This window comes from Lithobates pipiens, unplaced genomic scaffold, assembly GCF_037356315.1.
Source record: "Lithobates pipiens isolate NorthernLeopardFrog02 unplaced genomic scaffold, aLitPip1_a1.2 Scaffold_13, whole genome shotgun sequence".
Taxonomy (NCBI): Eukaryota; Metazoa; Chordata; class Amphibia; order Anura; family Ranidae; genus Lithobates; species Lithobates pipiens.
Window position 1 is genome coordinate 71564825 of NW_027507718.1, and position 23349 is coordinate 71588173.

At 41.9% G+C, this 23349-nt stretch overlaps 1 protein-coding gene across 4 annotated transcripts in view; it reads right to left on the reverse strand.

Annotated features, from left to right (window-relative positions):
* Positions 1-23349, reverse strand: part of FSD1L (fibronectin type III and SPRY domain containing 1 like) — a 118673-nt gene that overhangs the window by 54669 nt on the left and 40655 nt on the right. For all 4 annotated transcript variants that reach the window (XM_077475181.1, XM_077475182.1, XM_077475180.1 and 1 more), the window contains exons 4-8: positions 21253-21354; positions 14675-14697; positions 12932-13053; positions 11314-11523; positions 8747-8845 (exon numbers count right to left, since the gene is read on the reverse strand). In XM_077475181.1, coding sequence (XP_077331307.1) covers positions 8747-8845; positions 11314-11523; positions 12932-13053; positions 14675-14697; positions 21253-21354 — 556 coding nt within the window. The remainder of the gene's footprint in view (positions 1-8746; positions 8846-11313; positions 11524-12931; positions 13054-14674; positions 14698-21252; positions 21355-23349) is intronic.

Sequence of the window (23349 nt, forward strand, 5' to 3'; positions counted from 1 at the left end):
ATTTGAGCTGTGTATGGCCAGTATAAGATAACATATATGCTAAGATGCATTTCACATTGGACACTATGACCAATATAAACTTCTGAAAATACTGAGGGTTGTTTCATACCACAAAAAAACGCACTCCAGATCCGCTCCGGATGCGTTTCTGCATTCGCGTTTTGATGCGTTCCAGTGTATTTTTGGTGCACTTTTGATGCAGTTCCGGCTGCATTCCAGGTGTTTTTTTTCTTCTTTTTTCTTGTTTTTTCCCCCCACTATACTAGGGTCCAGTGCATTTTTTTTTTTTTTTTTCTTTTTTGCATCAGTATACAGCACGCCATAATCTCTCTTCAACAAATTGTGGCTAACTTTGCGCCCTTGTCCCTTTAGTTACCTTCTACTTATCGCCACCATTTTGCCTGTTGGCAGTGCTATTTTCACATCACATGCAAACCTTTTTAAAATGTTCCTCTATTTAATTATTTATTTATTTTGTTAAAGTTTCAAAGAAGAAATATATTACAAAAAGTATGCTTCCCATTCCATTTCCATATCTATCCCTTGTTTTCTTGAACTCCAGCCATTTTCCCCACTTACTAAAGTAAGTTTCCACTTGGTCTCCTCTTCTAGATATTGATTCCTCCATTGATCTTACTCACTCTATTTTACCTAACCATTCCCTCATAGATGGGGGTTCGGGAGTGCCCCATCTCTTTGGGATCAGGCTTTTTGCTGCAATCAATAAGTGAGGAATCAATGAGTTTTTGTATTCCCCCAGTGTTTTGTCAGTGTCGTGAAACAGACATGTCCATGGTTCCTTCTTTACCTCTTCCCCTGTTATTCGGAAAATATTTTCTATTATTTTCTCCCAGTATGGGCCTATCTTTCCACACTCCCACCATATATGTGCAAAGGTTCCCACCTTGTCGCAGCCCCGCCAGCATAGTGCTGATATACCTGCTCTACTCTTATGCGCTCTTTGTGGGACAACATACCATCTTGCCATTAATTTAAATGACATCTCTAATGACATATTGTCCCTAGATATTGTACCTGCTATTCTTAAGATCTTCTTTCTACGTTCCTTATCCCCCACGGTGCCCAGCTCTTCTTCCCATTTTTTCAGGAATAGTGGTTCCCCTGGTTCCTCTTCCTCCTGTAGGATTTTATAAATTTTGGACATACTTTTTTTCTTGCAGCTCGGGTCTGAAAGCATTCTCTCCATCGGTCTGAGATCTCCTGCCCCTCGGAGTGGCCGAGGCAGAGTCTGAACAAAATGTTTAATTTGTGCATATCTCCAGCTATCTAAGTTCCTACATCCCCATCTTTGTCTTATTTCTCCTAAAGTGCAAAATCTGTCCCCATTCATCACATCTTTCAACGAAATATCATCCTTTTTTGCCCATCTGGTGAAATAAACAAATTCCTCCTTCCCTGGTTTAAAAAAACTTGTGTCTAATAAAGAAATTAAAGGTGAATTATACTGCCAGTGATTTGATTCTCCCACTTTATCCCATGTTTTAAACAAATTAATAGTTAGTGGGTTCGTGCTACTCCCCAAGTCGCGAAAATCCCGTGGTATCCAAATCCTTTTTCCTAGATTAACTCCGCTTTGTGTTTTCTCTATATTTACCCACCCTTTATCCCCTTTGTCATACACCCAATCCACCACTCGTGAAATTACTGCTGCCTGGTAGTATCTTCTGAAGTTTGGGGCTGCTAATCCCCCTCCTACTTTCCCCCTTTCTAGAGTCGCATAAGAAATCCTGGGATTCCTACGTCCCCATATGTATTTTAAAGTTAGAGTTTTAAGTTTCGTGAAGAGCTCCTGCGGAACTTTTATTGGGATCATTTGGAACATATATGTCAATTTTGGTAAAATGAACATTTTTAACGCATTTACTCTCCCTATTAGTGACAAGGGTTTATATCTCATACTTTTAATACATTCTTTGACCTTATTTAATATATATGTATAATTGGCCGCGTATATGGATGACAATGTGGGCGTAATTCTTACCCCCAGGTAACTCAGCTCATCCCTACACCAAATAAAGGGAAAAGAGCTCTGGAGTTCCTCTTGTTCTTTTTTAGGTACTGTTATGTTCAGAATTTCAGTTTTTGACATATTGATCTTAAAATTTGTCAACATCCCATATCTATGGATCTCCTTAATTATATTTGGGAGAGACACCCTGAGTTCTGAAACATAGAATAATATGTCATCTGCATACGCAGACACCTTATACTCTTCTCTACCAATTCTCACTCCCCTTATATCTTCATTTTTCCTGATCGAGACCAACAAGGGTTCCAAGGCCAGAACAAACAGCATTGGGGACAGAGGACACCCCTGTCTGGTTCCATTATATAACTTTACTACCGGGGAAAGGTTACCGTTAATTTTTATTTTTGCCGTCGGGTGGGAGTAAAATGCTTTTATCCATCGCAATGTTTTTTCTTTTAATCCCAGAGGGTCTCAAACATGAAGCCCCAGTCTACCCTGTCAAATGCTTTTTCAGCATCCACAGATAACAGGGCGACCGGGGATCCGCTGCTTTCCACTCCATGAATCAACATGAGGGTTTTAAGGCAGTTATCCCTACCCTCCCTTCCCATGACAAACCCCGTTTGGTCACTATGGACCCATTGGGGTAGTAATGGTTTTAGCCTTTCTGCTATCACTTTTGAAAATATCTTCACGTCCGTATTCAGAAGAGAGATCGGTCTATAACTCCCCGGGGTTGTTGGATCCTTCCCCTCCTTTAATATCAAAGTTATGTAAGCCATCAATGCTTCTTCCCTCAGTTCTTCCCCTTCTGCGACTGCGTTCATATACTCGCATAATTTGGGCGCCAGTATTTTTTCGAACTTTTTATAATAAAGGATTGGGAACCCATCCGGGCCTGGACTCTTCCCGATTGCCATCCCCCTTATTGCCCGCACCACCTCGTCTACCGTTACCGGGGCCTCTAACCTCTCTAACTCATCCTCTGGGACTGTAGGGAACTCTGTTCCTGTTAGGTACTCGATAGTATCTTCTTTATTCCTACTTTTCTCCTTTCCCTGTCCTACCTTATATAACTGGCTATAATAGCCATGAAAGACCGTTGCGATTTCAGGAGTAGAGTGCTTCATTTCCCCCTTTTCATTTTTTATTTTTGATATGAAGGACACATTTCTTCTCTCCCGCACTACTCTCGCTAACCATTTCCCAGATTTATTCCCCTCCTGGTATCTTATACTCTCTGCCCAGTGGTTGACTCTCACCCTTTCCTTCTCCATGAGTCCTTCTAATTCTAGCTTCTTATCTTTTAGTTCTACTCTCTCTGGGATCCCCTTTGGTCTTGTTTGTTGCTCCAATTCCCAAATCTCCTTATTTAACTCTTGTAGCCTTTTCCCTGTTTCCTTTTTTTTCCCTGTCCCAATGCTTATTAAAATTCCTCTTATAAATGCTTTATGGGTCTCCCATATCGTACTCCTCGTAACCTCTGGGGAGTCATTTCTTATAAAGAACTCTTCCAGCTCTGTTTCGATCCTACTTCTAGTCTCTGGGTCCTGTATTAGCGCTTCATTTAATCTCCATGTCTCTCTTTTGGCCTGGTCTGTTGCTAGCTCCAGCTGTACCATAACTGGGGCATGGTCGGACAGGGAGATAGGTTTTATTACTGTATTTTTGAGTGCTGGGAGCATTTGATGTTCAATCAGTACATAGTCAATTCGTGTAAATGTCCCATGTACCGATGAATAGAAAGTATAGTCTCTGCTATTTGGATGTTTAATCCTCCAAGCATCGACTAACTGAAATTCTAAAAGAATAGCCTTTATCTTTTTATATCTGAGCCCCGTCCATCGGGGGGACCCCGCTGAGGAGTCTACCCGAGGGTCGACGCACATATTCAGGTCCCCCGCCACTATCAATTTACCTTTTCTGAACTCTGCCAATAAATCCAGGACCTTCCTTAAGAATTTATCTGGGTCCCTATTTGGGGAATATATGTTCGCAAAAGTGTATACTCCATCCGAGATTCTTCCCCTTATGAGCAGAAATCTCCCTTCCGGGTCGGCCATTTGTTTCTCAACTTCGAACCTGACACTTCTCTCGAATCCTATTGCTACCCCCCTAGCGTAGCGCGTAGTAGAGTCACCATAGAACCATGTAGGGAACTTCCAAGATGTCAATCTCCCTCTAGCCTCGTGTGACATATGTGTTTCCTGCAGACAGATCACATTCGCCCCATACAATTCTAGCTCCTTATTTACTCTGAACTTTTTTTGGGGAGTACTTATACCCCTCACATTGTATGTTATCAATTTCAACCTTGTCATATCTCACTCATCCTCATCCCCTCCCCTCTCCCCCCGCCCCCCGCCGGGGGGGGGGGCGTAAGCTCCCTCCCCGCCGGAGGTCAACGTGGGGAGCGAGAGGAGGGGGAGACGAGAGAGCGTGAGAGAGAGTATATACCCCCTGTTTGAGAGAGAGATTGCCCCCCATCCCACCCCCCCTTCCTCCCTCCCCCTTTCCAGCCCCTTCCCTCCCCAACCCTCCCCCTCCCTCCTCCCCCCCTCCTCCCTTCAGAGGAGTGAACAATTTCCGTTTTTGTTCCTCGCATAGGTGTCCCGGTGACCCACAGGTCACCTTTTGCCCGCCTAGCCTTCTTTGGGAGGACCGCCTCATTCACAGCCTATCAAAGCACCCGCGCCCCCCCCGCCCCCCACATCCCGCCCCCCAGTGATGGTGATTATACCCCATCTCTCCCCCCCCTATCCCCGACCCGAGACCACTGCATAGCCCCACTGCTTCCTTTATTCCCCATCCCCTCCTCCCATCCTGGTATTGCTGGTGGGGGGATTTCTAACCTATTACAGAAGTCCGTTAAGTCCTCTGGGAACCTTAATACTGCAGTGCGGCCGTCTCTCCTTCCCCTAAGACATGCTGGAAATCCCCATTGATAGGGAACATTTAATGACCTCATCAGATCTGTCAGGGGTTTAAGAAGCCTTCTTCTCCTCAATGTTTCCCCCGCCAGATCTGAGAATATCTGTAACTCCGATTCCTGAAACATAATCTTGTCCTTCCTTCGGATATTCTCCAGTACTAGCGCCTTTTCCTCGTAAAAATGAAATCTGATTATTACATCTCTTGGTTTTTCTGTGGCTTGGGGCCGATATCCCATGACTCGGTGCACTCTATCTATTTTTAGTATTTTATCCTCCGCCCTTCCTAGGATGGGATTAAACAGGTCCTGCATCACCTTGGGGAGATCTTCATTTTTAAATTTTTCTTCCAAACCTTTTATCCTTAAATTTTTCCTTCTTCCGCGATTTTCCTGATCCTCGATTTTATATAGGATCGCTCTATTTATTTTTTGGGCTGATTTCACTTGTTCTCTTAGGTCCCTCAGATTCTGTTCATACCCATTCATTCTTTCCTCCATTTCTTCCACCCTACCTAGTACTAGACCAATATCCGCCCTTATCCCAGCTATATCGGATTTAAGTGAAGTTTCCACTTTAGTCAATGCCTCTGTAAATATCTCTTTCAACATACCCAGGGTCGCTTGTGGCTCCGCCAACACTGGGTCTCCTTCTAATTCGGATTGAATTTCGGGTTGAGTTTCGGGTTGGGGAGGGGCCTCTCCTTTTCTCCCCGATTCTTCCCTTCTTTTAACCTTGTCATCTTCTCGGGAGCTAACCCCCCCCATCCTAGTGCGAGTTGGGCATAAGTCCTTAGGCTTTTCCACTCCCCGCCCTTCTCCCGTCTCCATAGTTTTACTGATGCCCGCGCCTGATTTTCTTAATGTCTTCTGGCTGGGGGTTTCCTGGCTGTTTTCCATCGTACTTGTCTCCCCCACCAGATATCGTTGTATCCCCCCAGGACTAGTAGGTCCCGCTCCCCCCCTTTTATTCGTTTTCCCCTGCATACTCCTTTTGTAGTGGGTCAGCTCCAAAACTCAAGACCTTTTTCAAAGCTAAAGTCCTTTTTCTTTTCCTATAACTCTTGTGGGGTACAGGTTGCTTACGTCACTTTCTGGGAGCGGGGCACTTCTATCAATTAGGGAGGGGTGCTGAAGAGATTTATTTTGCATGGGAGATTTTTCTTTCTTTTTCTTTTTCCCCTTCCTCCACCTTCTCTCCCCTTCCCCGTTCCTTCTTTCACAGAGTAAGGCAGCGCACAATGGTGTAGTTCTTCCCCCTTATGCCAGTATGCCAACGGGCGACAGCAATGCTGTTGACGAGCAGTGGGCACCAGTCTGACTCTCCACCCAGGCAACGCACTAGGATTCACCCTCTTTTTCCTTTTTCTTTTCCTGTCCCCCTTTTTTTTTTAGCCACAGGTACAAGCCGTAAATCAACTCCCGCATCAACTCCAGCATTCACCGCCTGTGTCTACCTGCCGATCCGCTGTCGAAGAGAGCTGGACAAAAATGGGCAAAAGGGCAGATAGTCGCAAGCGAGCGCTAACCGACCCCACTACTTTGTACCTCTGTATGAGAGATGTATGTAAAAGAAAAAGAAAACTCCACACTGCATAGCTGTTTGTCTGCCCTTCATATATCCATCCACCTCACACTACTTCTCATCCTGCAGGGTTTATATCCGACTGATCAGACAACATTAATAACAATCCGGTGGTCTGGTAGTGAGCGTCACATTGATAGCAGTCATTAGGAGAATTATAACTATACGCCTTATCACTTTCAAAAAGAAACCATTTCATCGATAATTTTAGTCAGTTTTAGTAAGTAGCGGTAAACAGGTGATCAGCTGTCCGTCCCCCCTTCTTTCATCCACATTACTTGCTCACCTCACCGCTCCGCTGCTCCTCTGCTCTGTCACTGTTATCTGATCCGTGACCTTACCTACGCATGAGGGGGTAGAGATGTCCGTGCAGTCAGGTCGGCTCAGTGGAGAGGGGGGGGGGGGGTGCAGGGCTCCGCACATAGCTGCCGTCCTACCGTTGTGTCCCTGCTTCACAAGGGAACGCTCTCTCTGCCCGCTCTCTCTGCACTGTCTTCACCTGGAGCGTCCGCTCTGTCTCGTGCAGGCGAACAGCTGACGGCGGGTAGGCGGTGCGGACGACATGGAAGGCGGGAGGCGGGGACGGCGAGGGAAGAGGACGCACGCCGCTCCGGCGGCTGCTACGTGTCAGCGGCTCCTCCCATCCCCCCTTTTGCCCCCAGCATCGGGTCCAGTGCATTTTTAATGTGTTCCAGTGCATTTTTAATCCGTTTTACTGAGTTCCAGTACAGTCCAGTGCAGGAAAAATGCAGCGTGTTCTACTTTTTTTTTCTGGAACTGGAAAGCCCTGAAATTGACTGCACTGGTGTGAGCTATGCCAATGGAAGCCATATAACCTACTTTCCATGCGTTTTTGATGCAGAAAAAAACGCACTGGACTGCATGTGGTGTGTTCCTGGTACAATTAACTTTTTTTCTACAAGCATCATTCACATGAATGCATGGATCTGCCGCGTTTATCCACTTGGGAGGCACAGGTGGTACATGTAGGCAGGCTGTTAAAATCAATAACAGACTTGATGACTGGGATTACGTATGGAGTAATACTTTTTCTAAGCTGGTGTCAGCACGCGATCACCTTGTACAGTATAAATTCCTCCACAGAATTTATTTTACCCCTGCTAAATTGGCAAGAATTTTCCATACACATTCATCCGCTCTTAGGGCACGTGTGCCGATCCTAGGGCAGATTTTATACACATATTTTGGCAATGTGCGCCCATTCAACTCTTCTGGTCTGAGGTTGTAAACAGTGTTAAGTCGGTTACGACGATTAATATTAGTCCTTCTGTAGAAATCTGCCTATTGGGCCTGGTTGACCAGTTAGCGCCCCAAAAAGGTGATCTGTATGATGCTTGGTCTATTAAGCATGTAAAATAATTCTGTCAAGGAAGAAACATGTGCCCCCCACTATTTTGGCTTGGAAGGTGTTAGTAAATACATTACCGTTGTATAAAGTCACATATGTTAGTAGAGTTGTGCCACCTAAGTTTGAAAAGTTGTGGGGAGGTTGGATAAGTGACAAATCCACAGCATTAGAGTGATTGTATATTAGAGGATCTTGTGGAGGGTATGGTGCTGTTCCTTTGGGGGCCCTGGTGAGCACTTCATATAGTGGCTCTTGGTACTTTGGGGGAGTTACTATTTGGAGTTGTAAATGTTAATTCTATAATTCTTCTAATTCTTTTAATGTCTTTGTCACAATGCTATATGGGAGCTGCATTGTCCACTGGTGCTGATGCATTGTAGTGCTTAGTGCTGATTGTTGAATGTTGTCACGTTTGTAACTTTCATATGACAAAACTAATAAAGAGAATATAAAAAAAAAAAATCAATAACAGGCTGACAACTAAATAGATCTTTATCTTCATGCCATCCTGATGTGTACATCCATGTGGCAGGGATGTACGGCTCTGAAAACAACAAAAGTGTTCAAAGCCGTGCATCAGTCCCACTCTGATTTACACACAGGGATGTGTGTGAAGATCCATGCATCCATCAGCCTGTTGAATGTATTCCTGGGCAGATATGCAAAGCCCTCTGCATGGGTGTACAAATTCATGCTTCTGTTTGAATTAGACCTTAATGAGCTGCCAGAGCTGGAAGTAAGCAGACTAGCAATCTTTTTTTTATATAAGATTTAAATTGAGAACTTGCTTCCCATCATCCATATTTGTTATGGTAAAGTCAAAAATAAACACATTTGTTTTTCCAGTATTCTCCAAATTGAACAAAGTATTACCTTTGGTTTCCAGTGTGACTGGGTCTGAGTATTCTCCTGCTACAGCTTTGTTACATGCTCGTACTCTAAAGTTCATATATTTAGAGTCAAACTTCAAACCTGAATGTGAACATAATAAAGAAGATGGAGGTAGAAAGATAAACAGTACAGGAAAACTCTGCATCAAATGTTGAAAACAGACTATATTGTTAATCTAGAAGGAACAATTGTAGTTATGTTACATACATTTTTGTCTATTGTTGTTTGTGAATTTTGCCATGTCTGTGAAACACTGATAAGAAATTAATAGGAATATTAACATTTTATAGATGATTAATCCAAAAAAAGTGTACACTTCACTTAGGCCTTAAAATGGAGCAGGAAATACGTATAGAACTGCCCAGGGCTTTTGTTCTCATTCTGACATTGCCCACATCACCCCCTGTGCAATCTCCTTTGACTGTTAGTAATGTGGCGTTAGTTAATTTAACAGATGATCCTGAGTTGGTCTTTCTGCACACAACATCACAGCGCCCTGCCTAATGAACTTTACTCTCAAGAGTCCTCAGCATAGATGCAAGTAGTGGGCTGGATCTTGATAGATGTTATACAAATAACAATATGCCTTGAGGAGTGAATTAGTCTGGGGGAGTGGGAAATCCTAGGTAGGTTACACTTGTAGGCAGACTGCCCTAAGTAAGGCCCTTGCGTGATGCAGAACCTCCATTATTGAAAGAGCTGAAATCAAATAAATTAAAGAGGAGCTCCAGTCTACTATGTAAAAATTAAAAGTCATCAGCTACAGTTTTTCTAGCTGCTTGGGAAGGAAAGGATTAGATGATGCTGGACATCATGCAAGGAAATGAGACGGGATTTATCTCAATTGCAATCACAAAAAGATATAAAAAACAGTGGTGCGCTCAGGGCAATTTCTTATTTATCCACCAATTCACCAAAACAATAGGTGGTGTTCCTGGAGGCTATGACTAATAGAAAGAAAGGGGGGGGGGAATAGGGGTGGAGGTGGCACAAGGGGGTACTCATTAAGGGGGCTCCATAAAGAAACAAACTGCGGTATCTCTTAAAAAAATTAAAGTTTTTTGGAAAAATATTACTAACAATATAAGAAAAAAGCACCATACCTTCAACGCATATTAATAGAACTAAGTATGACAAAGTTGTCATATACTCAAAATCACAGCCCGGCTCACATGCACACTTCCAATCACACACTGATGTGGGCAGCGAGGGATAATGATGACTATGGGGATAGATGGCAGTAACCCCCTATAGCAGCTAGTGCTCATCAATATAAGAAGCTGAAATAGAAGCACTGAGCTGAAGCTCTGGTGGGTCACAAGACAAGTGTAGATAATGGATTCTCCACTAAAGTAGACAGGGTCTGGAGCAGTGACATAACGCAAAACCAGAGAAGAAGGCACGAGTTTCACCCAGTAGGTCAACAGTCTCTTAAACCATAGGTTGCATTGAGAAGTTAGCCAAAGCTGAGGCACAGCCGTTCACAAAGTCAGCCGTCTGCGCATGTATAGTATAAGTTAGCGCAAAGCATAGTAGGTCAGAAAGCAGCAAGTTAGTAAAGCTGGGGAAGCAGGGGAGGGAGAGGCACAAAGAGCATACACAGGCAGTCCACACTTAGTGGACAGAAACTCCTATTATACGTGGATAATGACAGAAAAGCCCTCCCTTGAAGCAATCTCCCCCACAGTGGGGTCAGAATCCACAGGTCGCTCTGATGTATGTCTGCCCAGTGTCTGCTGAGTCCTCTTCATTGCTGCTGCAGTTTATCTCAATTGCTGTAGCTTATAATGCATGCTATGAAAAGTTTATAGAGTGCAGTGAATTCAGAGTAAGCAACTTCAGTACTGGAGAAGAGCCTGTACAACTATGTAAGACTGAAGGAAAGGCTGCAATTTGGCTTTAAAGGATAACACTAATAGAAGTACAGTTAAAGTGATATCAAGCACTTAGTTTAAAAAGTGATACTAAAGCTTCATTTTTATTTTTTAAATAATAAACATGTCATACTTACCTCTATTGTGCAGCTCGTTTTGCAGAGTGGCCCTGAACATCCTCTTCTGGGGTCCCTCAGTGGCTCTCACGGCTCCTCCCCGCATTAAATAACCCCCTAGAAGAAGCGCTCTCCTGAGGGGATTGCCCTGCAGGCGTGCTCCCAAGTCATTCATTCGGCATCCATAGAAGCCAAATGTATGACTCGGCCCCGCCCCCGCGTCGTTGGACTTGATTGACAGCAGAGGGAGCCAATGGCTGCGCTGCTATCAATCTATCCAATCAATGCCGGGACTCCCTGGAGAGAAGGATGGAGCGTCCCCGTCGAAGATGAAGGGGCTCAGGTAAGTAAAACAGGGGGGTTGGGGGCCGGTGACATAGGATGCACTAAGGTGAAAAAACATGAGTCTTTACAACCCCTTTTAGTATTTTCAGCATATTTTAATCTATGCCTAGGTTTCTGTATAAGCCGATGTCATGACCATTGCCCCTGAGGATGTAAGTCCATGCCCCCCCCCCCCCAAGCTGCTAAGTTTAAAGACAAATTAAGTCACACCTACCAGAAAGTGTATGTTCTGTGCCCTTTATATCGTCTACTGTTTCCCAGCATCTCTCATCTTTAACCCTTGGAAGTCCATCGAAGTTTGTTTTCCTATATTCCAGTACATAATGGTCAATTTTGTTATCTTCTTCAGGCATTCGCCATGATACTGTCACACAATTGTCAGCCACTATACAGTCTGCTGGGTCAATCTCGGGTGCTTTAGGCACTAAATGATGAAAAACAGGACATTTTTAGAGAACTGGATACAAGTTTATAAAATATAACTTCATTATCTGGTTATAATTGCTTTTTGAAGAAGTGTTGGAAGCTGGGCTGCATCACACAATGAAACATCAAGCAGCTTTGATGAAGAAACTTTAGAACTACCCAGTGGCTCTTTTCAAAAAGCTGATGAGCGGAAATGTGAGTGGCCCTATCTTTGCTGGTCTTTACTGCACACTGAATGGAAGGGTTTGTCATCTACTAGGATTACCTTTAATCAAAAAGTGTGCCCATGGGTTTTCATCTAAATTACTTTGGATGCTATGACATGAGAGTTTATCAACAAACCTTATTGCTCCTGGTAATCAATTGGTATTACAAATAAAAAACAAAAGAGTTGTTAGAAGAAACAGTTATTAATTTACACACCTACAATCTCCAAAAGAACAGCCTAACAGCTCGACACACACATATAAAGCAATCTTTTACAGAAATCCAGTCAATGCTGTTTGTTGGAATTTGCAGCATCTTTCATTTTTAAAGGAAAAGGACAGAGAAGGTCGTCTGACTAATCCTGTATAATGTTGCAGCATTAGCATAAGCACTTCTGCAGAACATGAACAGTTCATCAGATCCAGAATACAAAAAGAGTGTAGTGAATTATTTATATACTACGTGCAGATGGTTTACTTTTAATCAATGGTTTGAGAATTCCTAAACTGGAAAACATTACACTAACGGAATACGCAAAAACATTTTTAGTATATAGTAATGCTAAAGGGTAAGGAATGGCATATGCCCTTGTTTGCATTATAGCAAGAAAATAGACTTAGATAAAAGCCCAATTCTCAAAAGAGCATCATTGCAGTATTGTGGCCAAGGATATAAAAGCTGGAACTGTAGTGAGTTGTGGAAAAATGCAGTTAACTGAGACTACTTAAAAGGAATCCTATTTTTTTTTTAAGCCTTTTTTAAATTATTTTTAAGATCTGTCCAATAAAGTGATCAGTTCAAATAAATATGGATACTTTAAAAATATGTGTCATATAAACATATGTATTTCTCATCTCATACGTGACTATAATTGAGATCAGTGGATGCTATTATGTAGCAAAAACATGTACAACACGTTCTTTTTTACCTGCTGTTCATGCTCAACCGACTGCTTGACATAACAAATACAGGGGTTAACTTACTAAAACTGGACAGTGCAAAATCTGGTGAAGATGTGCATTGTAGCAAATCATCTTCTAACTTCAGCTTCTTCAGTTAAGCTTTGACAATAAAACCTAGAAGCTACTTGGTTTCTATGCAGCGCTGCTACAGATTTTGCACTCTCTAGTTTTAGTAACTCAACCCCACACTTTATTGAAGAAAACTAGCAAAAATAAAATATATATAAACCACATTACCTGGTAAAAATTTTAAGCCCTGGATCATTTGCCTTTCCTGGGAAAAATCCACCATTAAATATGTCATGTTGTCACTGACTTTTGGTTTCAATGATAGACGAAAGGCTGCAGCCATTGTGACCCTACAATAGAATTGTAAACTGAGAATAAGCAATAAAAAGGAAAAGGCATGCGGTCTCTGCTGCTACAAAAAATAATATGCTCTTTGGTTTTGTGTTATTTTTCTCAACTCTCAGAGTCCCCCAGAGGTACTTCGATATCAGCACAATGCCTGTTTGCCTCATATTCACTAGTTAAACCGCACTGGGAACACTCAGGTACACTCAATGTAAGTGACAAAATAATGTGACTTATTTAGAAGAGGTTAAAAAACGATAATGTATGTATTTCATTCATTGGTACATATACACTGTTAGTGTCAAACTCTTATAAAGTACAGAAAACCAGAAATGGTTTTGTGATAAAAATTGGCAGAGAAAAGCAAAAAAAAAAAATGATTTCACAGACAGACACACACAGAATGAATCCCATCCAAATATAAAAATAGTCCAGGATGCCTATTTACATGTTTGTGTTGTGGTAACATGAGCTAAAACCTGCAATGCCTGCTAACATGCAAGCCTAGGTGTTGTGAAGTGCTGTTTATTTTAAATGCCACCGTAATGCATCAACATTACCCACACTGTGTAATAAAAATTGATTCTGGGGTGTTCAAAATGAATGGGCTGCCTTAATGTACTGCAGCTTACCACACAATAACATGCTGCATTAACACCACACATAACCTGGTTTCTCTGCTACGCTACGCTTTCCCATGATACTGTGAGCAGTCATTAAAGTGGTTGTAAAGTCTCAAGGTTTTTAACCTTCATGAATTTTATGCATGAAGGTAAACACCTTCTGTGTGCAGGAGCCCCGCCAGCCCCCCTAATATTTTCCTGAGCTCAATCCCAATCCAGCAATGTGCCCAAGAGCCTCAACTTTCCCGTGTCTCTTCCTCCTCATTGTCTGAGACAGAAGCGGTAGGCATTGACTCCTGCTACTGTCAATCACAGTAAGTGAGCCAATGAGTAGAGTGTTGGGGCGGGGCCAAGCTGCACTCCGTGTGTGAGTGGGAGCAAGCCAGCTCGGGTGTCTCTGTAGCAATCTTCTAGATTGTAAACTCTAATGAGCAGGGCCCTCTGATTCCTCCTTTATTGTAATGTAATTGTACCGTCTTCCCCGATGTTGTAAAGCGCTGCTCATACTATTAGTGCTATATAAATCCTGTATAACAATGATAATAATAATAGCAAGCTGCTTGCTCTGGGGAAACTAGGGAGGAGGGAGGGGCCAGGAATGCCAACAGATGACCTGATAAAAGGAGGATCTGGGCTGCTCTGTGCAAAATCACTGCACAGAAGAGGTATGACATGTTTTTTGTTTTTAAGCAAATACAATTCTGCCTTTAATATCCTTTTAATCAAAGATGTGTGTTCTTACACATACGATAAGTTAAAATGTGCTATTCTTTCTAAAGTTCTAACTAATAAGAACTTTTACAGAAATGTAGGCAGCTTTGGGGCTTAAGAAATTCCCTATAAACTGTAATCATGCACTTGTAGAACTGACAGAATACAAACATAGAATACAAGGACAACACAACAGTAAAGCATCAAGAAGAAGAGAGGGGACAAAAGGCAAGACAATCAGAGGAAAGAGTCAAATATATTTGACAGAGTAAAGAGGAGATTGGTACTGTACCTATCCTTGATCTGTCTGGCAGCCTTGGTGCAAGAAGAGAGAAAGCAAAGTTAGTGCCTCCATGCAGGTATAAAGGTCAGCAAACTCCATGCAGGACTTAAGGGTAAAATGAACACAACCCGCACCCATTCCTTATAGAACATACAAGTGATCATAATGTGAGTCAGGTCTTGAGGGAGAAAAGAAATACATTGGTGTTAAATGAGTTGTTAGCATTGTGGTTAATTGTCAGGCATTAAAAGAAAGGAAACAATTAAACGATTACCTGTAGTGTAAAAGATCAATCAGAAAAATATATCAGAGTGCACTTGAAAGAGCATTTCAGTATAATACAGCTTTGAGAATGTATGCTGCCAGTAGAGGCAAAGATATCATATAGCATAATTCACTTTGCTTTAAATGAGCATTAAATGGTTTGCAAAAGTTGCCAAAATTCTATTTTCCTTGTGTAAAGGTTTGGTAATATAGTATAACCCCATGGTATGCACTAAACTGCAGTTCCAAATTTAAGCATGCATGTTGCAAAATTGAGTTTTTCTTTTCTGTTTTCAAGTTCTACATGGAAAAATGTTGATCTAAACGTAAACAATGTCACCAGTGTGCATTAACGTATTAAGCTTCAAGTTTATAATTCATAACAGTTGCTATATTTGCTAGTTACATATGCAGGCTCTGTTAAACCCCAAATTTTCCCCGTATCTCTTTGCCCCTGAACTAAACTTACCAAGTTCACATTAGATATTCTTCTTTTTTTTGCCCCTCTGATGTCATCGCAGGGCTCTTCATTCTTTAGCAGCCAAGAGGAAAAACATTCAGGGTTCAGTCTCCAAACATTTTCTGGGCTGGATCTTGTCGGCATTGTCAAGGGCAAGTTTTGGGCATTGACATGGGAGTGGAGAACTCCCCTGTTATTGCCAACACTCACTGACAACTTTTCTTCAGTTGCCACTGTATGATGAACAGCAGACAACAGATCTCTTCCGCTTTGCAGAACTTAAAGAATCTACTACTACTGACTATTCCTTATGCAGCAGTATATATGATCTTTGAAGATCTAAAACTTGTCATGCTCGAATTTCATACAGATTGAATAAAAGACCGAACAGAGTCCACCATCCATGCTATACAGATCTCCTGCTATGCCTAATGTATTTGGACAGCCATCCATTGTGACAATTTTCCACCCTGCTCCTTAAATATTTGAAACAAAGTCTGTTGGACATAAGGCTGTTGACATGGCCACCCACTGAGCAAATTTTGACCAGTTTCTGAGGAACACTGACAGCTCAATTAGGAAAAAAGTTCACAGCAAGTCAGCTCAGCCCATACATCACTCTTATTGTCCTTGGCAATAAAAAGATACAGGATGCCAATCAAGAAAGCTAGCACAGCTGACAATATACACTGCACTGTCAATGTCCTGAGCTTCTGGGCAATCAAGATCTAAAGGACAGTGATCTGCAGGGCTGGAACAGCTGGCATAGGTTCAGAAGCTGCCAGGAAGTGGAGCAGTTTTTTTATTTACACAAGTCTGCACACCCTATGATTTATTCCTCCCTGTCAGGGCCCTTGGATATTCGGCAAGCTGCAGGTCGTAAATCAGCACAGCTAGCACACAGGGCATAGGAGGCAAAGCTGGGCAGAAAGAGGCAGGGTTGTGGAAAGAGACCCCATTTTTCTGACACTGACTGCTGAGAATAGTGTGCAGTGGCTTTTACCTTCCTCATAAATATTATTATGGTGTACTTTAGTATAGCTCTAATGAGCTAAAAGAGTGTGCCTAACATCACCAAAATATTAATCTGTCTCAAAAAGCAACATATGTATCATTCCAGTGTCCTTAATAATAGCAAAGTAATTGCTACTGTAAGTCAATAAGCCCATAGCTGAAATGCATTTATCGCACTAGTCCAAAGGGCCTATACAGCTGCTGACAAGACCTCAAACAGAAACACTGCTGGCACATTTATTTCTATAGCTGGGTGCATACTCTTTTGATGGCTAGGGCCACCATAAGTACAGAGCAACTGCAGGGATGAACAAATTAAGAGGACCAAAGCCCCGTCTGGACTTTTTACTTGCACAGAAAGTTCGGAGTCAAACAAGACTCACAGTGAATATCTCTGGGCAAGTTTATTGATATGAGAGTGTTGGGGGGGAAACTTTGAAGACACCTTCACTAAAAGTGCAGATGTCACAAAATGAGTGAGTACATTTTAACTGTATTCTGTTCTAATAAAGAAGGTTGCATGAGTTTCTATGTTTCCCATCTTCTATGATGACCTGATGGAGTGTGGTATGCAAAAAGTTTAGCGGTTGCCATTTATTTATGTCAAGTCAAAGTTGAACACGAGGATTATTATACAATCTGTTTTGGCCATTTTACTTAAGAGGACAACACTGAAAGGTAAGTTTATCACCATTCGGGTGTGGCTGGAGTGATGTGATTTTTTTTCCCATTTAAAAAAGAAGGGGACATTCCACATTGACACTGGAAAATTGAACTTTTTGGTACATTTTGTATGATTTGCACATGGGAGATTTTTTATATGAATATTCATATTTGTGATATATTTATTTGAATTTTGCACATGATTGATAACGTGAACAATTATATTTGTAGCACTTATTTGAATTTTGTATGAACTTAACATGGGGAATATTTATACGTGATTTTATTTATCGAACTGTTTTTTTTTTTTTGTATATTTAGGATCAAAAATAACTAGTAAAATGATGTTATAGGGAGGACGCAGATAAAAAAAAATGTTATGACTTTTAAAAAGACTGCAACATGTATGTCATTTTTTAACCACTTAAGGACCGCCGCATGGCAATGTACGTCGGCGCAATGGCACCGACAGGCACAAGCACGTACGTGCTTGCCTTCCAGCGGGTGGGGGGTCCGTTTTCGCTTCAGGAGCGATCCGGGATGAGGGTATGGCCGTTGGTTTCTGGCCATCCCCTCTTGATCGCTCCTAGCGAATGAGAAACTTCCCCCACTGTGTATTGTAAACACAGGCAGGGAGGAAGTGATGTCATTCTCCTCTGGGTGGTCTTTTTGACCGGACTGCGAGGAGAACACAGAAAGTAAGTGCACCAAACACTACACTGACATGTAGGTACACATAGGTACACAAATCCCCCCCCAATCGCCCCCCCCCCTCCCAGTCACAGTGTCACTGATTGCAGTGATCATTTATTTACTGATCACTGCATTTAGTGTCAGTTGTGACAGTAAAAACTGTCAGGGCAGTTAGTGTTAGGTCCAGGGTAGCCCCCCCCCCCCCAATAAAGGTTTAACCCCCTGATTGCCCCTATAGTTAACCCTTTCACCCCCATAGTTCTACTTTAAGGCCTCTTGCACATGATACTCCTGTTTGAGCATCTAATTTTTTAGACTTTTTTTGTATGTATTTGCGCATATTTACGTGTATTTTTGCGTATATGAATTTGCATAAATAACTGTCCAAAAAAGCTGATTTTTCTATTTATTTTTTTTCTGAAAGAATGCAAGGTTGAACTGGATGGACTTGTGTCTTTTTTCAACCTGACTAACTATGTAACTATGTAATGCACAGAGCTTGTTTACACACCTGTTTGCGTAGACACATTACAATTAATGAGCTGTATTTTATCTCAGTTAAAAAAAAAGCGGTACTGAGCATCTTCAAGCCGTAGTGTGCAAGTGGCCTAAGTATTTAGCTGTATAAAATTCTCCTTTCACCCAATAGTTTAGATGAGTACACATCTTAAATCATTCCAGAACTTGTGCTGTTACTACAACTCTGCTTGTGTGTTGATTCTACATTTTTTTTTTTTTTATTAATTTTCTATGAGACAAATTACTGAGCAAAAGTGTAAAGTTCAGACCGTTTACTGAAAAGCCAGAGATGAAAGACAAGACAATCAATGGTCTGGATTGCCGTTTCTTATTTTCTTATATAGTAGGAGAAATTATCTACAAAGATGCTATTGAACAGTGCTCTCTATCAAGTGACTGTGAGTTACTGTGACACGTATTGTAAACAGGTCCTCTCACTTCTGCTTGCTTTGTGATGTCACCATCATGCTCCAGTGCTTCCCAATGCCACTGATCTATTCACTCTCCACTCTGTGTTCTTCTACTGCCTCACATTAACGGCCAGATGAATTTAAAAGCAAACAGGGCTACAAAGGGAAGCAGCTGTGTGTGGGATCAGAACTCCACTGTAAAATGTATCTTTCTACCTTTTAATTATTTATGTATTAATTGCAACTGCTTAGTTTTATAAACACTTTACCAGCAGTCATAATTAACATACTCAGGAAACTTTGGAAGAGCCCCTGCTGTAAAAATGATGTGTTTGGGACAGGAGGCGTTGATATTGGTACAATTATTTATCAATATATATAAAGCGAGATTTAAATACAAAATATGTTTAGAATGTTAAAATGTTACCCTGTATACAATATATAGGATATGTTCTGTTAAACTGTATGTGGGCCAAATGATGTGCCCCATGCTCTCATTCTGTAGAAAACTGTTTATTGTATAATGGTCTGGGTCCATTTACTTAAATAAAAATGATGGTCTAGATCCGGGGTCGGCAACCCATCAATTGCGATCTACCTGTTGATCGGGGGAAGCCAACAGGTAGATCACAAGCAGGGCTTTAACGATGCTTCCCCCCAGCCTCCGCAGCTCTCTTTTTAATAGCAGAGTGGAGTGGGAGACAAAACAGTGCTGGATAGATGGCAAGAGCTGCTTTGGTTAAAATGGTTGTGAACCCCCCAAAATTTTTTAAATTATTAAAAAAAAACCTTAGCATAGCATACTAGCTCATTATGAAATACTTGCCTCAGATCGAAGCTTGCAGCAGACTCACACACTGCTGTGACCAGCGAAATGTCTCCCAGAGTTATTTCCGGGTTAGTGGGCTCCGACGCTGTGATTAGCTGGAACCAAGATGACGTTGCTTGCACGCTGGAGCTGCTGGTCACAGCACGCTGCTGAAGAAATGGCACAAGTGAGCATATGTGGTAAATATCTGCTAAACCATGCAGGTTTAGGAGATATTTACAGTACCTACAGGTAAGCCTTATTATAGGCTTACCTGTAGATAAAAGTGGTGTAACAGGGTTTACAACCACTTTAACTTTGCAAGATAACCAGCAGGTGATTGGTTGCTAGGCGTCATAGCAACTAATCTTCAGCTTGTCAACATGAAAAGTTAACCCTGGCAGTTTCGCTCCTGCCCTCCATCCAGCACTGTGCTGCCTCTCACTCCGCTCTGATGTACAGCTGGTGTAACTTAGGAGAAAGCTACCTACACACATCTGTGTGTTGTGAAGGGAGCAAATGTATCATCTTGTGGGAGACAGAGAACACTTCTTGGGGGGGGGGGGGGCAGAGGACACTACTGTGTGTGTGTGTGTGGGGGGGGGGGGATAGGGACACTACTGTTGTAGGAGGTGGGGGGGGGGGGGACATGGGACATGTGACACTACCATGTGTGTGTGGGAAGGGCAGAGGACACTACAGTGGCGGAGTCAGAGTAAATTGCGGGGGGTGTGATGTGAAAGGGGGCTGAGGACACCACTGACACCACTGGGGGGGGGGGGGGGCAGAGGATACCTCTGTGGAGGGGAAGTGACGTGAAGTGGGGCAGAAGACACTACTGTGACACACTATGTGCTCTTCATACTGTCTTTTTATTGAAAGCTTGATTTATTTTATTTTTTTAAAGGGTGATGCTGACACCCTCCCAACCCCCACAGGATCTTTGATTTCCTCCATGTTATCCCCATCTCAGCCTCTGAAAGGTTGCCTACCAGTGGTCTAGATTATGTGTGAAATGGGCATATGTGATTTCCAGGGACAGGTGCAAGCACATCCCTTAGCTGGGGTATATGGAAACAGCTGCAAAGCATAGTATATTTTATTCCAGCATCCCAACACTACGATAAACCTAGCGGATTATTTATGCATTTTATGCACTATTTGATATGGAAGTTGCACAATTCACATCCACGTGTATGAAAGAGTGATCCTTGAATGCTTTGTCTTGACAAGCCAAGTTAAACAGACAAGATGCAATGTGAGATTTTAAAGGTGATGGCGCAGGCAGTTAAAACTATATTCACAGCTATTGCTCAAGAGAACAAAACATGGCTATGGGAGGAAGGAGGCAACATAAAGAGTTCTCAAAAAGGCGCCTGCTTATAGTTTTAAGTGTAAAATCATGAAAAATGGAAATTGTTAAAGTACAAGTAAATCAAACTCCATGCACCACACTACAAAGCTTTAACAATGTTAACACAGTATAAATCAAAAGTATAGTCTTTTATATATATTATTATGTTAAGTCACGCAGTAGCAGTTTATGTATGTTTTGAGGTGGAGAACTCAAACTTTGTAATGATGGGAATACTGAAAATAGATTAATTATGTTGTCTAGCAGGAGACATAAAAGAAACACTTATATAAATGGTGTTTAGGCTTCTCTGGGAAGCACCCTCCCACTGAGCATGTAGAGAATTGTAGAGGAAAAATGTCTTAAAGCGTTCTCATTAAAGTCACATTTCATATTTTGTACCTTGGTGAATTCCTCAGGCTCCTTTATGTCCATGGTCCGTGAAGCAAATTCTAATAGCTCCTCTGAACTCTCCAGGGCATTTGTACACTGGGACAGCTGATTCTAGAACAAAATGGAGAAAAGAAGAGGCAATGTCTATGTGTGAGTGTTGAGCAAAGTTATGTGATTGAAAAGGAAATGTAACAAAAATAGCACAGCTATTCTGTCACTTGTCAAATACTTCCAGAACACAAGAGCTCTACTTTGCTTTACTGTACTGGCATCTTGTTTTTATACTGTCTATAGGTACAGTGGTTTAATGTCTAAGGTCATTTTAAATAATAAAAAAAAAACACTACAGGTATCTTTATTAATCAACCAACACAACCCAGTCATCATTTCAGGAAAACCATCACCCTTTGAATGGAAAGAAAGCATATACTGTATTCTACACAGTCTCCATGAAACAAACTGTCCAGAAAGTTGTAGCTCACTCATGAAATGGGAACATTCACTGCTTTGCTCCTGCGTGAGCTATGCTGAAAACTGTCACAAAGTAGTTGAGCAAGTTGCCAAAGATGCATAGTTTGTGAGGATGTTGGGTGTTTGAGAGCATATTACATGTTTTCATATTAAGTAGGTAAAATGTTTATTGGATATATTTAGGGATTTTAACTGATCTTTCATTTAAACCAACAGCTGCTTTTTATTCAGAGGAGAGTATACTAATGCGTTGTACAGTGTACCACACAATTTTAAAAGGAGCACAAGAATAGCAGGCTCTAAAAGGTGCAGTTTTGCAAAACTCCTAAATTCTGGGGAGCTCAAACATGTAAACAGCAACTACAGTTCCCAAAGTTGTGCTTGGTCACGCAACATTCCAATCCTTGCTTTTGGTCTGTCTTTGTGTTGGACTGCCTCACTGACCAAATAAGATGCCAAAAGGGAAAAGCCAGGAACTGAAGTCACTGTTTGCATATTAACCACTTGCTTACTGGGCACTTAAACCCCCCTCCTGCCCAGACCAATTTTCAGCTTTCAGCGCTGATGCACTTTGAATGACAATTGCCCGGCCATAATACACTGTACCCAAATGAAATTTTTATCATTTTTTTCCCACAAATAGAGCTTTCTTTTGGTGGTATTTAATCACAGCTGGGAGTTTTATTTTTTGCTAAACAAACAAAAAAAAATGCAAAATAAAAGAAAATAAAAAATCATGTTTAATAGTTTGTTATAAAATTTTGCAAACAGGTCATTTTTCTCCTTCATTGAAATGCGCTGGTGGGCACTGATAGGCTGCACTGTTGGGCACTGATAGGCACAGTTAAGGTGGCACTAATAGGCACAGATAAGGTGGCACTGATGGGCACAGATAAGGCAGTACTGATGGGCACAGATAAGGCGGCACTGATGGGCAAAGATGGGCACAGATAAGATGGTACGGATGGGTGGCATGGATGGACACTGATGGGTACCACTGATAGATGGGACTGATGGGCACTGATGGGCGGCACTGCTGGGCACTGATGGGCGCAGTTTTCACTCATTCTATGCCCTTGTCACATGACTGGAGGGAGGAAGAAGAAGAAACTATTTCTCAGTGGGTGGAATGTGAGACGCTCTAAGAAGGAGATATAGGAGTTGGAGACGCCAGCAGAACCTATTGGAGAGACCAGGAGCGATCGTTTTCTTTTCAAGCTTGTATGATCTCCCTAAAAAGAGATCTCGTCAGCTGGTAAGCCCTACTGAATTTGGTGGTGGATAAAACTCTCTCTCTGGGCGCACCTGCTATACATCTGAAGGGTGTTTTAAAGAGTCACTTCAATGGACTGAATTTATTTCTTTGCGTTTCTCTTCCTCTTTGGACTTTTTATGTGTTTTAATTTTGAATATTTTTTTGCACATTTTTTTGGTCATATACACTGTTTAGTATTTGATATTAGAATTCAATATGTCACAATATCATTTTTGCACTTTATACGTTTTAGCGCAGCTTTATATTTTTTAGATGACACTGATGGGCACGGATATGTGGCACTGAGGTGCAGCACTGTTTTTGCGGCAGATTGTGGGCACTGATAGGTAGCACTGTGGGCACTAATAGATGGCACTGTG